This window comes from Dendrobates tinctorius, unplaced genomic scaffold, assembly GCF_039654945.1.
Source record: "Dendrobates tinctorius isolate UK_male_01 unplaced genomic scaffold, ASM3965494v1 ptg000134l, whole genome shotgun sequence".
Classification (NCBI taxonomy): domain Eukaryota; kingdom Metazoa; phylum Chordata; class Amphibia; order Anura; family Dendrobatidae; genus Dendrobates; species Dendrobates tinctorius.
The window spans coordinates 15,323,348-15,344,622 of NW_027361802.1; the positions used below are offsets into that span (position 1 = coordinate 15,323,348).

The window sequence follows — 21,275 nt, forward strand, 5'->3', positions numbered from 1 at the left end:
GTCATGTTCAAGAAACCAATCTGAGATGATTCGAGCTTTATGACATGGCGCATTATCCTGCTGAAAGTAGCCATCAGATGTTGGGTACATTGTGGTCATAAAGGGATGGACATGGTCAGCAACAATACTCAGGTAGGCTGTGGCGTTGCAACGATGCTCAATTGGTACCAAGGGGCCCAAAGAGTGCCCAGAAAAAATTCCCAACACCATGACACCACCACCACCAGCCTGAACCGTTGATACAAGGCAGGATGGATCCATGCTTTCATGTTGTTTATGCCAAATTCTGACCCTACCATCCGAATGTCGCAGCAGAAATCGAGACTCATCAGACCAGGCAACGTTTTTCCAATCTTCTACTGTCCAATTTCGATGAGCTTGTGCAAATTGTAGCCTCAGTTTCCTGTTCTTAGCTGAGAGGAGTGGTACCCAGTGTGGTCTTCTGCTGCTGTAGCCCATCTGCCTCAAAGTTTGACGCACTGTGCGTTCAGAGATGCTCTTCTGCCTACCTTGGTTGTAACGGGTGGCAATTTGAGTCACTGTTGCCTTTCTATCAGCTCGAACCAGTTTGCCCATTCTCCTCTGACCTCTGGCATCAACATGGCATTTCCGGCCACAGAACTGCCGCTCACTGGATTTTTTTTCTTTTTCGGACCATTCTCTGTAAACCCTAGAGATGGTTGTGCGTGAAAATCCCAGTAGATCAGCAGTTTCTGAAATTCTCAGACCAGCCCTTCTGGCACCAACAATCATGCCACGTTCAAAGGCACTCAAATCACCTTTCTTACCCATACTGATGCTCGGTTTGAACTGCAGGAGATTGTCTTGACCATGTCTACATGCCTAAATGCACTGAGTTGCCGCCATGTGATTGGCTGATTAGAAATTAAGTCTTAACACACAGTTGGACAGGTGTACCTAATAAAGTGGCCAGTGAGTGTATAATGGGCCCCATTTCTAATGCTCCACTGTGTAATGGGCCCTGTAAATGCTGCTCCAGTGACTGATGTCCACCTTTGGAATGCTGAAAAAATAAGGAGACTGCTAGTAAGACAGCACTGTGGCCAGCATGCATGGAGACGCCTACCAGTGGGGCTGCCCCCCGAGGAAGCCAGATAGGTGAAACGTGCGTTGGGGCACGTTCCTGGAACTCACATATTCACCCATAAGGGTAAGCACGATATGGCACTTTGATCTGCACCGTCACTTTATTTAGAAGGGAAGGCATAGCCCCACTGGTAGGCGTCTCCATGCATGCTGGCCACAGTTCTGTCTTACTAGCAGTCTCCTTATTTTTTCATTTAGATATACATATATTTCGGATACTTATGGGATTCAAAGAGACGTGTTATATGTATACATGGGGAATGGTTCTGATATGGGCATTTTACTGCCCCCCTTCTTTTTAGGAATTTTTCTCATGGTGTACTTCGCTGGTGCCTAGGCCATGAGTTAGTTTTGGGGAATCTGTTCTTGTTTCCCAAACACTGACTACTTCATTTACTATTACTATGATTTTGTGATTTTATGTGATGTCTAATAAAAGGATTTTTTAATCTAACTTTTTTGGATGTTTATTTACATTGGGCAGCATGCTCTTCCCATGTGTGAATTTTGTATTATGTTTAGAGTGGCCCATCCCCTTTGGGGACTATGGAAATTGTTGATCACCCATAGTACCGGATATATTAAACTAATTTATTCAAAGTGTTGTAGTTCGACGAACGGATCTAACACCGCCCAAAACAGCTAGAATTTGAACTTGGCCAACAGTTCCACTCAAACACCACTCATCTGTAATCAGGAGGCAGACTCAGATGGTCTCAGGCACAATATGGATTCGACAAGATTGCAGAAAGTTGAGAAAGGGTACAGTATCACCGGATAACAGGTACATATAACATAGTTTAAACATTTAAAATCTCCGTGTTTATTTCCGGAGTCCGACAAAGGCACTCACAGCCTCAGTATGGATTAGACAACAATCTAAAAAGTAGAAAAAAGGAAATGTTTTTGAAGCGTACACCAGTAAACACTGTTAGGGTAATTTTAAATCTTCATAAATATTTCTATCTCAGTAAGACAGTCCAGACTCTCTGCAAGAGGAAACGAGATGGATAAAAGAACAGACATAAAGTGGAGCGATTGCAGAAATTTAGGAATTACTAATCATGGGAAAAACTCCCAGGAGAATTCTCAGAGGGGATGCTGACCCTCAATTACTTTGTGTGTGGAGACAGCGAAAACAGTTCTTTTTGAAGAAAGGGTTGCTGTATCGCAGTACCGTTGATCCCATCACCGTTACTCATCTCCATCAAATTTTGATCACAGGGAGAGATGTAGACATGGTCCTCACTGCCTATCATGATCTGTCAGGTAACTTTGGAGTGCAAAAGACAGAAGCCACAGGCTGTAGGCGATTCTATTGGATTGGCATGAGAGGGCACATTTAAAAATGTGGGCAAGAATGTCACACGTCTGTGAGTAGGAAAACTGTGAAAGCTGATGATAAACCACCACTGCATCTCATTGTGAGTCGACGTCCATAACAAATAGAAGCCATTGATCATCTGAAGCTAGAGCCCGGCCAGCAGGACAGGGCATAGCTACGTCTTAACCATCATCTATCAGTTCACCAAATTTGTAGTGGCAGTCCCAGGGAAGGATTTGACAGCCCAGACTACACAGCGGAGGAGCAGGGAGAGGTAAATATTGCAAATGCTGGGGCCCTGCCCAAGCAAGGGGGGCCCACTCATGGGTGTTGGTACTGGCACTGGGCCCCTCATAGTACGCCGGTGTGTCTGACGGTGGATGTGCACCCACACCATCAGAGGCACTTGATTGCACTATGAGGGACCCTGTGCCAGTGCCGGCGCCCAAGTGTCGGCCCACCCACCTGTCCAGGGCAATAGCACTTGCACGGTTGCGTGCGCTAGGTGGTGACCCTTGCCATGGGGGGGGAGGCAGCCCAGTTAGGGAGGTTTAAAAAATGGCATTTGTTGATGTTGGACATTCAGCAGCTGCAAATGGAGGAATTGGAGAAGTCCGAGGAAGAGGAGGATAAAAGCGAGCCATTTTTCTGGCAACCTATGTGTCATCAGGGGAAGGTGGGACAAAATCCTTTGAAACCCATGCATGGTTCATTTTAATGAAGGTTAGATCATCAACATTTTGGGTCGACAGGCGGGTCCTTTTTTCTGTCAGGATTGAGCCAGCAGCACTGAAGACTCTTTCCGATAGCACACTAGCAGCAGGGCAAGCGAGCTCCTGTAAGGGATATTGTGCGAATTCAGGCCAGGCGTCCAGTTTAGAGGCCCAATAGTCAAAGGGGAATGACCTGTGAGGGAGAACATCGATATGGGATGAGTAGTTTGTAACCATAGTTGACAACTGCTGTCTCCTGTCACTTTCAATCGATGCAGTATTACCAGTCGTGTGAGTGGGACTTGAAAAATCAGTCCACAACATGGTCATGAAACCCCTGTCTCCAACGCCACTTCTCATGTGTGCACCATGAACACCTCTTCCATGTTTCCCCCTACGGCTCGTTGGAGAACCATCACCGCTGCTGTGTGCTGGGAATGCCTCAAACAAACGGTTTACCAGAGTTGCTTGTTTGTTAGCCAATATTAAGTCAAGGTTCTCCTATGGCATGATGTTTTGGAATTTGCCTTTATAGCGTGGATCCAGGATGCTGGCCAACCTGTAGTCATCATCGTTCATCATTTTGGCAATGCGGGGGTCCCTTTTTAGGATCTGCAAGGCATAATCTGACATGTGGGCCAATGTTCCCGGTCTCAATGATGCACTGCGAGTGCTGGGTGGAGGAGCACTTTCTGGCAAATCCGCATCCCTCCAGTCACGCACAAACCCTGTACAAGACCTTGCCACGCCAACATTTTCTCTTGCCCCACGAGAAGCATCCTCCTCCCCTAAATAATCATCCCCATCATAATCCTCCTCCTCCTCTTCCTCTTCTTCCTCCACCTCATCCAGGAGAGGTCCCGGAGGAGACAATGGCTGACTGTCATCAAAGCTTCCCTCCTCCTCTTCCTCATCCTCCTCGGCTGCAGACGCCTGCTCCTTAATGTGCGTCAAAGTTTGCATGAGCAGACGCATAAGTGGGATGCTCATGCTTATGATGGCGTCGTCTGCGCTTACCAGTCGGTTGCATTCCTCAAAACACTGAAGGACTTAACAGAGGTCTTTCAGCTTCGACCACTGCACAGCCGACATCTCCATGTCTGCCCTCAAAGTGCCTGACCGTGTATCCTCCCACAAATGCATTACAGCCTGCCTCTGTTCGCACAGCCTTTCAACCATGTGCAGGGTGGAGTTCCACCTTGTTGCAACGTCGGTAATTAGGCGGTGCTTGGGAAGTTGGAGCAGCTTCTGCATACGATTGGAGTGTACGGGCGACCGGCGGATGTGCGAGCACAGTCTTCGGACCTTCTGGAGCAGGACTGTTAACTCCGGATAATTATTGAGGAAGCACTGCACCACAAGGTGTGAGCCAGGCAAGGTACAGTTGTGGCCAAAAGTATTGACACCCCTGCAATTTTGTCAGATAATACTCAGTTTCTTCCTGAAAATGATTGCAATCACAAATTATTTGGTATTATTTTCTTCATTTAATTTGTCTTAAATGAAAAAACACAAAAGAGAATGAAGCAAAAAGCAAAACATTGATCATTTCACACAAAATTCCAAAAATGGGCCAGACAAAAGTATTGGCACCCTCAGCCTAATACTTGGTTGCACAACCTTTAGCCAAAATAACTGCGACCAACTGCTTCCGGTAACCATCAAAGAGTTTCTTACAATGCTCTGCTGGAATTTTATATATTCTTCTTTGGCAAACTGCTCCAGGTCCCTGATATTAGAAGGGTGCCTTCTCCAAACTGCCATTTTTAGATCTCTCCACAGGTGTTCTATGGGATTCAGGTCTGGACTCATTGATGGCCACCTTAGAAGTCTCCAGTGCTTTCTCTCAAACCATTTTCTAGTGCTTTTTGAAGTGTGTTTTGGGTCATTGTCCTGCTGGAAGACCCATGACCTCTGAGGGAGATCCAGCTTTCTCACACTGGGCCCTATATTATGCTGCAAAATTTGTTGGTAGTCTTGAGACTTCATAATGCCATGCACACGGTCAAGCAGTCCAGTGCCAGAGGCAGCAAAGCATCCCCAAAACATCAGGGAACCTCCGCCATGTTTCACTGTAGGGACCGTGTTTTTTCTTTGAATGCCTCTTTTTTTCTCCTGTAAACTCTATGTTGATGCCTTTGCCCAAAAAGTTCTACTTTTGTCTCATCTGACCAGAGAACATTCTTCCAAAACGTTTTAAGCTTTCTCAGGTAAGTTTTGGCAAACTCCAGCCTGGCTTTTTTATGTCTCGGGGTAAGAAGTGGGGTCTTCCTGGGTCTCCTACCATACTGTCCCTTTTCATTCAGACGCCGATGGATAGTACGGGTTGACACTGTTGTACCCTCGGACTGCAGGGCAGCTTGAACTTGTTTGGATGTTAGTCGAGGTTCTTTATCCAACATCTGCGCAATCTTGCGTTGAAATCTCTTGTCAATTTTTCTTTTCCGTCCAAATCTAGGGAGGTTAGCCACAGTGCCATGGGCTTTAAACTTCTTGATAACACTGTGCACGGTAGACACAGGAACATTCAGGTCTTTGGCGATGGACTTGTAGCCTTGAGATTGCTCATGCTTCCTCACAATTTGGTTTCTCAAGTCCTCAGACAGTTCTTTGGTCTTCTTTCTTTTCTCCATGCTCAATGTGGTACACACAAGGACACAGGACAGAGGTTGAGTCAACTTTAATCCATGTCAACTGGCTGCAAGTGTGATTTAGTTATTGCCAACACCTGTTAGGTGCCACAGGTAAGTTACAGGTGCTGTTAATTACACAAATTAGAGAAGCATCACATGATTTTTCGAACAGTGCCAATACTTTTGTCCACCCTCATTTTTATGTTTGGTGTGGAATTATATCCAATTTGGCTTTAGGACAATTCTTTTTGTGTTTTTTCACTTAAGACAAATTAAATGAAGATAATAATAACAAAGAATTTGTGTTTGCAATAATTTTCAGGAAGAAACAGTATTATCTGACAAAATTGCAGGGGTGTCAATACTTTTGGCCACAACTGTATGTGTCGGAGTTTTGAAAGGGCTATGGCTGCCACAAAATCCCGGCCGTTATCACTAACTACCTTGCCTGCCTCAAGATGTAGACTGCCCAGCCATGACTCAGTTTGTCGCTGCAAGTAGTCGGCCAGTACGTTCGCGGTGTGTCTGTCGCCCAAACGCATCATCTTCAACACAGCCTGCTGACACTTACCACTAGCTGTTCGATAGTGGAACACCGAGTGTGCAACACTGGCAGCTGCGGATGGAGTACTCGTGCGACTGCGCTCTGTGGACGAGCTTTCGCTTCTGGAGGAGGAGGAGGGTCGAATGCCTACACCCAACTGTTTACTATACCATAGGCTAGGCAGCACTGTCCCACCGCCGCTGTCCCCTGTGGACCCTGCATCCACCACATTAACCCAATGCGCAGTGATGGACACGTAACGGCCCTGGCCATGCCTACTGGACCATGCATCTGTTGTGAGGTGCACCTTTCCACTCACTGATTGCTTGAGTGCATGGACAATGTGGTCTTTCACATGAAGGTGGAGGGCTGGGATGGCTTTGCGAGAAAAGAATTGCCAACTGGGTAGGTCATAGCGTGGTACTGCGTAGGCCATGAGTTCGCGGAAAGCTTCGCTTTCAACCAACCGGTGGGGCATCATCTCTAACGAGATTAGTTTGGCTATGTGGGCGTTCAAACCCAGTGTACGCGGATGAGAGGATGAGTACTTTCTTGTCCTACTCAGAGTCTCTGGTAGGGTGAGCTGGACTTGAGAGCTGCATATGGTGGAACTAGGGGTGGACATGGCGGACTGAGAGAGGGTTGATGATGGTGATGGAGTTGGTGTTCTTTCTGATGGCCTACATTCAGTCTTTCGTTGCAATAACATTGTGATTCCCTGACTGCTTTGGCCTTGCGACGACACCTCAACGTTTGCTGCTGGTGGTGTGCTAACCGGTGGGCTTACAGTGGGGGAAACGATGTAGCATTGCTGACTACCTTCAATGGGAGCAGTTGCATATGTGGTACGTGAGGTTTGGTAGTCCGTCCACGCTTGCAAGTGCATGATGGTTAAATGTCTAAGCATGCAACTGGTATTCAAATTTCTCAGATTTTTCCCTCGGCTAAATGTCTTTGCGCACTTCTTACAGATAACCTTTGCCTGATCATTAGGATTTTGTTGAAAAAAGTGCCACACTGCACTCTTCCTACTATTTTGAGGTCTTGCACGCTGTGCTAATTTGACCGTCTGGCCTAGCTGTCCTGCAACTCTTTTGGTTTTTGTAACCCGTTTTTGGAGTGCTCCGGGCATGCCAGATAACAGCTGTTGCGATGTCGATGCCTGCTGAGGATGCACCTCCTCCTCTTCTGAGCTATTGGCAGCGGCACCCTCTTCCCCCCAATGGATGCCAATCTGGGTCAACAACTGGGTCATCCATCACCTCCTCTTCAATGTCATGTGCACCTTCCTCTGTGTCACCATGTAAGGTGGTATAGTATGCGGGAAGGGGCACCTGAGTTTCATCAGGGTCAGATTCTGGCTCAGTACACTGCGAGGACAATGTAGTGCTCTGAGTGAATGTACCAGCAGATAAATCTAGCAGTGGCTGTGCATCAGTGCACTCCATGTCAGATTCTTCTTGGACTAGGTAATTCACGATTTGACTTGATAACCCAGGCATGGTATGTGAAAAGAGCTCCATGGAGTAATCTGTAGTGAGGCCTGCCGCATCCTTTACTTTTGGTATGGGTGAAGGACACAAGGAAAGGTGTGGTTCCTGACCATCAGCCTCCAATGACGACTCAGTGCTTTTATTTTTTGAAAGTTCAGAAGAGGAGGCGATAGAGCTGGAGGCTGTGTCAGCAATGTAAGCCAAAACTTGTTCCTGATGCTCTGGCTTTAAAAGCGGTTTACCTACTCCCAGATAAGGGAGCCTTCGAGGCCTTGTGGAGCCAGACGATGACGCAGGCTCAACACCTCCTGCATTAGGTGCTATTGTGCTTTTGCCACTACCTGCAGATCCACCACCAACACCATCATTACCAGCTGGCAACCCCTGCCCACTTCCACGGCCTCTTCCAGCACACTTCCTCATTTTTGGGAAAATGTACCCAAAATACCACCAGCAATAAGGTACTGTAAAACAAGGTACAAGGTGTATATAGTATTGGGGAGAATTTGAATCTCCCTACAGACTTGAGGACACTGAACTATTATCTCAGGCCCAGTGTAGATTACACCTCAATATAACAGGCTGAAATTGGATGGTGTATAAAATGTCTATATAGGACTGGGGAGAATTTGAATCTCCCTACAGACTTGAGGACATTGAACTATTATATCAGGCCCAGTGTAGATTACACCTCAATATAACAGGCTGAAATTGGATGGTGTATAAAATGTCTATATAGGACTGGGGAGAATTTGAATCTCCCTAGAGATTTTAGCAAGCTGACAATGATGCTCTCAGTCTCAAGTATGGCAGCAGGCAGCATAATAAGCAGGACGGCTGCACTCAAAAGTGTGGAAAAATGAACGCTTGGTAACTGGGCAAAAAAGAGGATGAAAAGTATTTTTGCTTTTAAAAAAGCAGTTTGCACAGCAGTGTGAAAACAGCAATGCAGCTATCAGGGAGCCTTATAAGGCAGCCTAATAACCAACAGAGCTGATGCACCAAAATATAGCCCCTTGCACTGCACACTAACTGGTGTGTTGTACAGGCAAAATCGCTAGCAGCAGAAGCAGTTTTTTGTATCTTCTTCCCTGCCTAGCGCTCTCCCTACACAATCATCAGCAGTAGCAGCTCTCTCTAGTCTGAGATCAGCAGAAGTAAGATGGCGGTCGGTGTGCATGCCCCTTTTATAGCCCCTGTGACGTCACACAAAGCAAGACAATCACTTGTATGCCCTTCTCATAGATGGTGGTGACCGCTGCCTATGTCATCGCGTTGCCCACAGTGTGTGTCCTCCATCATTGGCTGAAAAAGGGCGCTGAAGCATCATTTCAAACGCGACTTTGGTGCCATGGTCGCCGACCTCGTGGCCGACCTCACGCTATGGTCAGGTTTCGTTTCATGAAACCCGACTTTTGCGAAAGTCGGCGACTTTTGAAATTGACCGACCCGTTTCGCTCAACTCTACTGTCAAGTTCTCAGTACCAAGCCTCACTAAACAGAACTACCAGTCCTGGAAATTTAAGTTGAAGATGCTGCTCATAAGAGAAGGTACGTGGAAATATACTCAGGAACAAGTACCTCATCCATTACCAGATGATTGGCTAGAGAAGGATTAGAAAGCACAAAGCACAAACTCCCTCAGGGTAGTTTATAATCAGATTGTGCATATATGAAAGTGTGCAACTGCAAATGAGATGTGGGATGAGTTCCAGAAAGTGCTTGAAAGATCAAATCTCAGCAATAAGCTTTATCTCATAAGAAAGTTGTATCAGTCTAAGATAAGTGATGGACAGAATATGCAGAACTATATAAGAAACACCCTAGAGATTGTGGAGCATTCTCAGAAGTATTGGAGAAGAAATTAAAGACTTTCATGTTGCTACGATTCTATTAAGTGTTCTTCCAGGGAGTTATGACACACTCGTGACTGCACTAGATGCACAGCCAGATGATGAGCTGACACTAGAGTATGTTAAAGGCAAACTTGTGGATGAATTCAAGAGAAAAACGCAGTATGTAAGCAGCAGTAATGAATCCAGAGCAGAAAAAGCACACAGGATTTCCCTAAATATAAGAGCAATCAAAGGAAACTCGTGAATATTTTGTCTGTAAATGTCAATGAAGAATGCCAAAAGCCCTGCGTGCAGATAATGGAAGCAAACATACAAGTGGTAAGTTGCAAACCATTTAAAAAAAATGCTGTGCATCATTTTAGAGCCTGAATGTCTACTGGAGGCAGACACTCAGATGTAGTAGACTGCATTTGAGTTCCTGCCTCCAGTAGGTGCATACACACGTTCGCTCTATCGGCACCATTACTGTATAGTTTATGGCCCCATCGGGACATACGTCCGAATCCGATCCATGAGTAATTAAATAAATAAAAAGAGTAATAAATACTCATTTTAACACACAAAACCAGGCTTTTACTTTTTTTTATTCAAAATAGTATCAATTAAGTGCCCTACTTGATTTTGATGTACTATTACTATTTATTTATTTACTTACTACAGAGTATTTGCTCATTTGTTATTATCTTAGGTTCTGTCTGTTAATTGGTCACAGTGTGAATGTGCACCTACACATGCACTTATTCCACCATGCGTACCATCTCATTTTTTTGTTTTTGCATAAGGCCTGGACTACACAGCAAAATGTATCGCACAATCCTAAAGTCAGTGTCACTAGTGAATCTAATGATTTCCCATGGTGTCTCACTGTGACTTGTGACCTCCTGTTACTGTGACAAAAAGTGGCAAACATTTCCAAATATACTGAATTTTTGGTCATAAATCGCACACAACTTGCTTGCTGTAGACTTCAATGCAAGTCACATACGACTTCAACTTGCCTGCAACTAGGCTGTGATTTGGCCATACTTTTACGGAAAAATTACATCTCTAAATTAGTCATGTGACAGCAAGTCACAGACAAGTTGCACAAAATGTTTTGGTTGCGCAACTTGTCTGAGAATTGCTGTTATGCATAGCCATTGACTAAAATAATGTATTATTATGTTAAATTGCCATTGAGAATGAAACATTTAGCTCATTTCACTTTATTTTTCATTGCAGTGCCACCAGAGACACAAGTTTGAATGGCTACTTTATACCAAAAAATACCTGTATATTTGTGAACTTGTATCAAGTGCATCATGATCCGTGAGTAAAATATAAGTGTATAGTATAATTAAAATAAGTTACCGTATACTTGAAATGTATCAGTTTTATTTCTAATATTGCATGTTCATTCTGTGGCAAAATGTATTCTGATATATGTATACATTAGTACATGTAATTTTAACCCCTTAACAAATGCCTGTACGCATTAAAACGGCAGATGGTAAGGAACCTTAATCCCTCTTCGACGTTTTAAAATGGCAGTTGGGAATAAGAAAATAGTGCTGACTCATGCATGAAATTCCCCTGAGTGACAGCTGTACATGACAGCTGATAGCCTATAACATCTGCCCCAGACAGTTTTGAAACAGATCGGGGCCAATTAACCTGTTAAATACCGCTGGCAATCACAACAGCGGTATCTAAGTGGTTAAAAGGGGGGTTAAAAGACCCCCTATGGCAGGACCAATCCCTGCTTTCGTAATTGTGAGTGCCAATCGGGGCCATGGTACCCTGAAGTCATCTGACGCTGTAAACTGGGTCTCACATGCTCTGTCAGTGAGTCACTGATAGGTCTCAGGCACTGCAGTGCAAATTTGGGGGGAAAATAGGAGTGTGTCTTATACTCCGAATGTAGTTTACTGGGGTTGGGGGGGGGGTTGTTGCCATGGAGCGGGGTCCCAGGAGGCAGAATCACTGCTGCTGAAAGCTGGTGGCGAAGGCAGGAGTGGGGCGATGCTGGGAGCCCCGTGCTAGGAGGAAGGGGTGTTCGGCGGGGTGATAAAATGTTGAGAGTCAACGCACTTACCATTCTTTTCACTGCAAGAAAATGGCTGGCAGCGCATGTGCATATTGCGATCTCATCTTACGAGATTTCAATTTGCGCATGCGCTGTCTCCGGTCGCCATTTTCCCAAGATCCACCACAGTGAAAGGAATGGAAAGTGTGGATACTCCTGACATTTGGAACAATCCCGGGTCCTGTCGCAGCCTCACACAACCAAATACAGCATTGACCCTGCCCCCTGGGACCCTGCTCCACCACAGCTGCTACCCCCCAGTGAGTCACCGTAAAAGAAGTAATATATATAAGTCGCACCACCATTTTTTTTTTAAATGTTCTAATTTTCCTTCCCTAAATTTGGTGTTTTTCAATACAGAGTTACTGTATTTTATATTTATCCCCTGTCTGGCATTTTTTTCCCTTCCTTATATTGTCTTTGAATGCCTAAAATGATTGATAACAGCAGAATAGACATCAAATGGAGTCCAAAAAGTCTCAATCTGCCTCATTAGAGTAAGTGGTTACATCAGAAGTTTCTTCTGAATTGCATTTTTGTGGGATTCACACAGAAACCCTGATTTAAGTGCTCAGTGATGAACACAAGAAAATGTTCTCGCGTCAACCTGAAAGCGATCCTAAAATGATATGTACCCCAAAATCAGACTATGAAGGGAGTTAGTGGACAAATTCTGAGCTGCCGACAATATTAAGTCTCATATCCCAGTATACTAGAGTAAAATGGTGGTTTATTTCAACGCGTTTCGAAGTCTAAAACTTCTTCAGGAAAAACCACATGTATGACAAGACAGCAGGAGTATCACTTAAAGTGAGTCTGTCACCTACAGTATTTTTTTTGCCTGTCGCATCGGGGGCTTATCTACAGCATTCTGCAATTCTGTAGATAAGCCCCCGATGTTACCTGAAAGAGAAGAAAAAAGAGTTAGATTATACTCACCCAGGGGCGTTCCGTGTCCCGTTCGGGTCCGGAGGGAGTCACGGTCCGGTCTGGCACCTCACATCTTGCAGTGATGACGTCCTGTTCATACCTGGCCATCGCGGATCCGGCGCAGGCGCATTGCTCTGCCCTGTTGAGGGCATATCAGAGTCCTGCAGTGCGCCGAGTGCGCTGGTGCAGGACCTCTTCCGGCGCCTGCGCACTGCAGTAATCTGCTCTGCCCTCAACAGGGCAGCACAGTGCGCGTGCACCTGAGCCGCGCCGGCCAGGAATGAAGAGGACATCATCGCTGCAAGATGGGCGGCGCTGGACCGCGACTCCCTCTGGACCCAAACCGGACCCGGAACACCCCTGGGTGAGTATAATCTAACTCTTTTTTCTTCTCTTTCAAGGAACATTGGAGGCTTATCTACAGCACTAAAGAATGCTGTAGATAAGCCCCTGATGCCGGTGGCCGCAGCTGATATGCAAAAAAATTGATGACAGATTCCCTTTAAATAGGTTAACGCTTTGAATGTGGGCGACAAAAAACTGAACCACATGGCAAAATGTCAGGGTTCAGTCTGGTACCACAAGGTAGGACACATGACATGCAAAAAACATTAGTAAGTTTCAATGCAAAACAATAGTGTCATTTTAAAAATAAACCCACAAAAAAAGAAATTCAAAATGTTGACTAAATTTTATTATGAAATACCAAAATTTTTTTTACATGATATAGAATATAAAACATAAAATATTCAATAATGATACCGAAATAAGATGCAACATAAAGAATTTTATTTCTATTCTCACAAAAATTCATGCAATCATACATAAAGAATTAATGTTAAAAATGTTAAAAACACAAATATGTGCAGGGGGCACAAAGAAGAACCCCTATGGCCAGGAGGAAGACTCAAAAGTAACCTTTACAATATAATTAAAATATATGTACATAGTTATCAAGTGACATATCATACACAAGAATTCATCCTTTTTAATTTGAAGTGCAGCATAATAGTCATTATACAGTGGGGAAAAAAAGTATTTAGTCAGTCAGCAATAGTGCAAGTTCCACCACTTAAAAAGATGAGAGGCGTCTGTAATTTACATCATAGGTAGACCTCAACTATGGGAGACAAACTGAGAAAAAAAAATCCAGAAAATCACATTGTCTGTTTTTTTTTCATTTTATTTGCATATTATGGTGGAAAATAAGTATTTGGTCAGAAACAAGCAATCAAGATTTCTGGCTCTCACAGACCTGTAACTTCTTCTTTAAGAGTCTCCTCTTTCCTCCACTCATTACCTGTAGTAATGGCACCTGTTTAAACTTGTTATCAGTATAAAAAGACACCTGTGCACACCCTCAAACAGTCTGACTCCAAACTCCACTATGGTGAAGACCAAAGAGCTGTCAAGGGACACCAGAAACAAAATTGTAGCCCTGCACCAGGCTGGGAAGACTGAATCTGCAATAGCCAACCAGCTTGGAGTGAAGAAATCAACTGTGGGAGCAATAATTAGAAAATGGAAGACATACAAGACCACTGATAATCTCCCTCGATCTGGTGCTCCACGCAAAATCCCACCCCGTGGGGTCAGAATGATCACAAGAACGGTGAGCAAAAATCCCAGAACCACGCGGGTGGACCTAGTGAATGAACTGCAGAGAGCTGGGACCAAGGTAACAAGGCCTACCATAAGTAACACACTACGCCACCATGGACTCAGATCCTGCAGTGCCAGACGTGTCCCACTGCTTAAGCCTGTACATGTCCGGGCCCGTCTGAAGTTTGCTAGAGAGCATTTGGATGATCCAGAGGAGTTTTGGATGAATGTCCTATGGTCTGATGAAACCAAACTGGAACTGTTTGGTAGAAACACAACTTGTCGTGTTTGGAGGAAAAAGAATACTGAGTTGCATCCATCAAACACCATACCTACTGTAAAGCATGGTGGTGGAAACATCATGCTTTGGGGCTGTTTCTCTGCAAAGGGGCCAGGACGACTGATCCGGGTACATGAAAGAATGAATGGGGCCATGTATCGTGAGATTTTGAGTGCAAACCTCCTTCCATCAGCAAGGGCATTGAAGATGAAACGTGGCTGGGTCTTTCAACATGACAATGATCCAAAGCACAACGCCAGGGCAACGAAGGAGTGGCTTCGTAAGAAGCATTTCAAGGTCCTGGAGTGGCCTAGCCAGTCTCCAGATCTCAACCCTATAGAAAACCTTTGGAGGGAGTTGAAAGTCCGTGTTGCCAAGCGAAAAGCCAAAAACATCACTGCTCTAGAGGAGATCTGCATGGAGGAATGGGCCAACATACCAACAACAGTGTGTGGCAACCTTGTGAAGACTTACAGAAAACGTTTGACCTCTGTCATTGCCAACAAAGGATATATCACAAAGTATTGAGATGAAATTTTGTTTCTGACCAAATACTTATTTTCCACCATAATATGCAAATAAAATGAAAAAAAAACAGACAATGTGATTTTCTGGATTTTTTTTTCTCAGTTTGTCTCCCATAGTTGAGGTCTACCTATGATGTAAATTACAGACGCCTCTCATCTTTTTAAGTGGTGGAACTTGCACTATTGCTGACTGACTAAATACTTTTTTTCCCCACTGTAAGTGCCCATAAGATGAATCTAATAAATAATCTCCATGTAATAGTGCATGTGAACAAGTTAAAGTAATATGTGCTATAGGTCTCCTTCACCTATTAAGATACCAGCTGTGAGCAGCGCTATACTCTATCAATTAATCTCCATGAGATAGTGCACATGAAAAAAATAAAGTGCCCAGTGCTAAAGATCTCCTGCACCTCTCCAAATAACATCCATAAGTAGCGCTTACTAAATTGTAAAAGTGAAGATCACAATGAGAATCATACTGACCCAGGTTCCTTCCTGCCCCCTACACACACCACTCCAACGCACATTTCGCTTCCGCTTCATCAGGGAGTGATGTGAGCAGGGGCAATTCATGTTTAAATAGTGTGCTGACAGCTGTAAATAATAAATAATTAGGAGCGCCATGTATGGCGCTGACACACGCATACACAGCCGCTGCCATTCCAGGTCAGAAACCCGGAAGCGCAATGAATTCCTTGATGGATGTAGTTTCCAAAAAGGGTCACTTGTGGGGGTTTCTGCTGTTTTGGTAACTCAGGGGCTCTGCAAATAAAACATGGTGTCTGCAATCTATTCCAGCCAAATATACATTCCAAATACCAAATGTCACTTCTTTCTTTCTGAGGCTTACTGTGTCTTCAAACAGATTTTTTTTACTACATGTGGAGTATTGCTAGAAGAATTTTTGTGGTTCACTTTTTCATGCTACCTTTTGCAAAAGTTAAAAATTTGGGGCAAAAGCAACATTTTTATGAAAATGAACATATTCAATATGACTACCTAATGTTATAAAATTCAGTGTAGCACCTGTGGGTTCAAAATGCTCTCTATACCCTTGGATATAATCCTTGAAGGATGTAGTTTACAATATGGGGTCACTTGTGGGGGTATTCTCCTGTTTGGGCATCTTAGGGTCTGTGCAAATGCAACATGGTGCTTGCAACCTACTTCAGCCAAATTTGTGTTCCAAAATTCAAATGGTGCTCCTTCCATTCTGAGTCCTGCCATTTGTCCAAACAGACATTTCTGATCACATGTGAGATACCCGTGCGCTCAGAAGAAACTAGGTAAAAAATGGCGTGGTCAATAATGTATGCTTGCGATATTTCTTGTAAAACTGAAAAAAAATTGGGGCTAAAGCAAGAGTAAAAATTGCAAATTTTTTTTGACTTTGCATTAATTCCTGTGTATCACCTGAAGGGTTAAAACATTTTCTGACAGCAGTTTTGAAGCATTTGAGTGCTATGGTTTTTAAAATGGTATCAAGTTTGGGGAGTTTCCAATTCATAGATTCCCTCAAAGTACACTTAAAGGGAAGGTGCCATCCCAAAAAAATTTTTTCAGCAATTGAAAAAAGGTAAAGAATTAATGTTTACATTTTCTTAAAAAATATTATCATTTGTTTTTAATTTTGTAAAATATGAAAAATAATTTTAAAAAGTTTGGCATTTCCACTTGTTAAGACTAGGGGGAGCAGCTACTGAAGTTTGGCACAAAAACCTAGTGTACAACTAGCTCACATTACTGTCCTGCAGTAATTATGGGCGTACAGTGTCCATGATGTTTGATTTTGATATATGATCATGCCCTAAAATGGACACTGTATGGGCGGAGTCTGCTGACATGGGTGGGATATCACTCCTCTCCTCCCCTTCTGGGTGTTTGCTAAGGGAAAAGTGAGGATGACATTTAGGAACACAGTGAGCAGCCATTTTGATGGGGCCTGCAAAGTTACTGACTGTCTTTTCATGTAAAGTCTGGATCAGAACAGGCCATCAATCAGCAGAAATGTTTCCTGGATTTCTGTGGAGCAGACATGAAGACGGTCCATCCATGTGTATAAAACACAGCGCTCTATGTACAATCCCTGGCACCGAACAGGGTGCCCCCAAAGACCAGCACACTGCTCTCCTGGAATACTCTGCTGCTGTCACCCTGCTCCTCCACCATATATCAGGCCCTGTCGCCTCGCTTTCACACATTGCCAGGACAGGATCTGAGGCGAGGAATGGGGTCTTTGGTCACCGAGGATGGCAGGCAGCAAGGATTCTGGGAGCAGGGTGACAGCAGCACAGAGTATTTCAGGAGAGCAGTGCGCTGGTCTATGGGGGGCACAGAGGGAGATATATGGGGGAGGAGCAGGGAGACAGCAGCACAGAAATCCAGGAAACATTTCTGCTGATTGATGGCCTGTTCTGATCCAGACATGGCATGCAAAGACCCCATTCCCCTCCTCAGATTCTGTCCTGGCGATGTGTGAAAGCGAGGCGACAGGCGCAGTCCGGGGTGACACTGGGAAGCAGGCTGGGGGGGAATGGAGCCATACAGTAATGATAAAAATGAGACCCCTCTCTTCAGCTGCCTCACCAGCCCTCCCCTGACTGCACCTATTACCCCTGACCCGTGTGCAGGTGCTCAGCCAGAACCACCCTAGAATGGGTCCCCTTTTAGCAGATCACAAATAATACCGCCATATACTTCACACACAATGCCGCCATATAGATCATACACAATACCACCATGTAGATCACACATAAAACCAGCAGGGTGACAGCAGCACAGAGTATTTCAGGAGAGCAGTATCACACGGCAGAGAATTAGATACACGGCTCAGCAGACAGTATCACACAGGAGAGGATTAGATACACGGTTCAGCAGTCAGTATCACACAAGAGAGGATTAGATACACGGCTCAGCAGTCAGTATCACACAGGATAGGATTAGATACACGGCTCAGCAGGCAGTATCACAGGAGACAGTATTACAGATATGCTCACACTGGTGTAACTGCCCCCCCCATACACTAGACTATGGGCTGTATATGTCGCTGTCACTATAAAAGCAAAGGTGTCAGATTACCGGAGATCACTGGGGCTGTGTGTGAGTGAGGAGGCGGAGACAGAGCAGGAGGACAGTGGAGCTGGAGCAGGAAGCACGGTGCAGAAAGTCGAGCTCAGCAGATAGCACTGGGCTACAGTAAAATGGCGCCCAGCCACACCTATAGCAGTGAATGGTGCAGCCCACAGGGGCGTGCCCAGTTCTCTGCTAATGAGGCTGCATGGTGGGGTCAGGAGCCGACCGCAGTCTCCTATGTCCAGGGACGGCCATATTTGCAGACTGTATGAGTCCTCCACAGATCTGCAAATCAAGATGGCATTACCCAGTGGCTACATTAAAACATTATTACAAACAAACCATAAATCCTAGTTAGTACAACATTTGCTTTAACAACATGTTTTGTTACTTACTTTTTGCAAATTATATAAAATTGCGGCACCTTCCCTTTAAGTCTGAATAGGTTCCTAAAGAAAAAGGTTTTGTAAATTTCTTTAAAAAATGAGAAATTACTACTAAACTTTTAACTCTTCTAATATCCTAGCAAGATAAAATGATGTTTTAGGCTGAGTGCAGATGGAGTTTTGAGCCCTGCGGATTTTTCCGTGCAGAATGGAAGAAAACCGCAGGTCAAATGACCTGCATTTTTCCTGCGGATTTCTTCCATTTTTCACGCGGTTTTCATGCGGTTTTTGTGCGGTTTTCCATTGCGGTCTTCCCCCTGCGGATTTGGTGACAGGGGAGATAGAAAACCGCACAAAAGAAGTAACATGCTGCGGATTTTGTACCGCAGGAAAACCGCGCGGAAAAACCCGCAGCGTCTGCACAGCGTTTTTTTTTTTCATTCATTTTAAAGGTACTGTACATCACAATGCGGATATGCAACGTTTCTGCGCGGTAAAATCCGCTGCGGAAACACTGCAAATCTGCATCGTGTGCACATGGCCTTAAAAGTGATTCAGATGTAAAGATGACATATGGGAAATGTTATTTATTAATTCATTTGTGCAGCATAAGGATATATAGATTAAATGTATAAATTGAAAATTTTCAGAAATAAACTAAAAATATATCGACCTAACTTTACCACTAACATAAAGTACAGTGTGTCATAAAAAAGTCTCAAAATCACTGGCATATGTTGAAGCGTTCCAGAGTTTTTACATCATTTGGCCAGGTCATTAAGATCAATATTGGCTTGGTCACTAAGGGGTTAATATAATGCACATTAATTCATTTTGCCTTGAATTGTGTTACTGAAAGCAGACTAACACTATGTTTGCATTTTACCTTTCTTGTAGAACTCTGTGGGCAGATCCAGAATGTTTTAAACCAGAGCGCTTTTTGGATAAGGGTGGAAAACTAGACAAACTCATTGCTCAAAATGTCATTATTTTTGGAATGGGTGTCCGTAAATGTCTGGGAGAAGAACTTGCCAGAAATGAATTGTTTTTAATGTTAACAATTGTTTTACAAAAACTGCAACTGCAAAAGAAGTCATCAGATGAAATAATAATGACACCAATGAATGGAATGAATCTCAAGCCCAAAAAATATGTATTGAAAGCTGTAAGACGTTATTAGTGTTTCAAAGTCTAATCAAAGCATAATTTTGAAATATACTCTTTTAAAATGGGTTGTCCACTACTTGGACAACATTATACATTCTGAATGTTTGGTCCCGCTAAAATAAAAACAACTATATTCACCTCTGATGTCGGCACTTGCGTTCCCGGGGCTCACGTGAGGTTGTTAGGTCACACGACCCTGCGCCCTGCTGACTTCACTGTCTCTGAATTTGGGTGTATTGAACATCAACAGAAAGTCAGGGCTGCGCTGCTCTTTGACTTCCTCTTAATGTTCGAATTGTCCGAAGGCAGGGACAGTGACGCTAGTGCTGATTAGGTACAGAGATCACGTGACATAACAACCACACTCACACCCCAAGAACACAACTGCCAACATCGGTGGAATTGCGCTGGCACCGGGGGTGAGTATAGGTATTTTTATTTTAACAGCAACAAACATGGGGGATGAGAAGTGGTTGTCATAGCAATGGACAATCCCTTTATAATCTTTAAAATTGAACACCAAAAAGGAAGTTGTAGAATTATAGAAAACACAGGAAAAAAATGCATACAGCACAATTCTTAATAAATAGAAATGTGCTTAAAATTTAGCTTTCAATTTTTCATTATTTGCATATCATTAACATGTCTATCAATCCTCTGATTTCCATAATTATTTAGCTTTTTATTTTTGTTGTCATAAATTTAGGATTAAGCAGTGTATATCATAGTGTATATTTTCATGTTTATTTTTCATAGACTACCAATAAAAATTTGGACACGCCTGTTCATGCAGTAGTATTCCTTGTTCTTATCGGATTCAAGGAATTTTTTTACACCATGCATCATGCCGTGTAAGTGAGAAGACAGTTTTATTTTCATATCAGTGCGATTACTGTGATATCAGATAGTTTTTTTTATTTTGTTACTTTTGCATATTAAAATTGTATTAAAAATTGTTGTTTGTCATTATATTTTGAGGATTATAACTTTCTTATTTTTTTGGTCAACAGTATGTATGTCTTTTGCAGAATAAGTTAAAGTTTTCATTATTTCCATGTCGGGTTATTCATCATTTTTATAATTGCTTTTTATTAAGATTTTTCAGGCAAAGAATGAAAAAAACTCAGGAATTCTTTTTATTTTTTGCCATTTACCTTGCATGAAAAGTGATAAGCTGGCTTTGTTCTTCGGGACAGTACTATTACAGTGATAACCAATTTATTTTGTGTTTTTATGGTTTAGTACTTTTGCACACAGAAAACAAGATTTTACAAATGTATTATTTGTTTATGTATCGCCATATTCTGAGAGCTATCTATAACTTCTTTATTTTTCCACTGACAGAGCCATATGAGAGCTTCTTTTTTTCAAGACGAGTAGACATTTTCAGAGATACTATTTTTTATTTACATAATAATAATAAAAATAATTTTATTTTTATAGCACCAACATATTCCGCAGCATTTTACAATTAAGTGAGGACATGTTCAGACACTACAAAGTAACACATAGTTCAACAGTAACAGGAGTGAAGGCCCTGTTCCGAAGCTCTCAATCCATAAGGAAACAGGGG

At 43.4% G+C, this 21,275-nt stretch overlaps 1 protein-coding gene across 1 annotated transcript in view; it reads left to right on the forward strand.

The window, feature by feature from the left end:
- LOC141048291 (cytochrome P450 1A1-like) overlaps positions 1 to 20,657 on the forward strand; it is a 47,319-nt gene extending 26,662 nt beyond the window's left edge. Inside the window, exons 6-7 of the mRNA XM_073543742.1 lie at positions 10,892 to 10,978; positions 19,433 to 20,657. Coding sequence (XP_073399843.1) covers positions 10,892 to 10,978; positions 19,433 to 19,715 — 370 coding nt within the window. The 3' untranslated portion in view covers positions 19,716 to 20,657. The remainder of the gene's footprint in view (positions 1 to 10,891; positions 10,979 to 19,432) is intronic.
- The last annotated feature ends 618 nt before the right edge of the window (positions 20,658 to 21,275 follow it).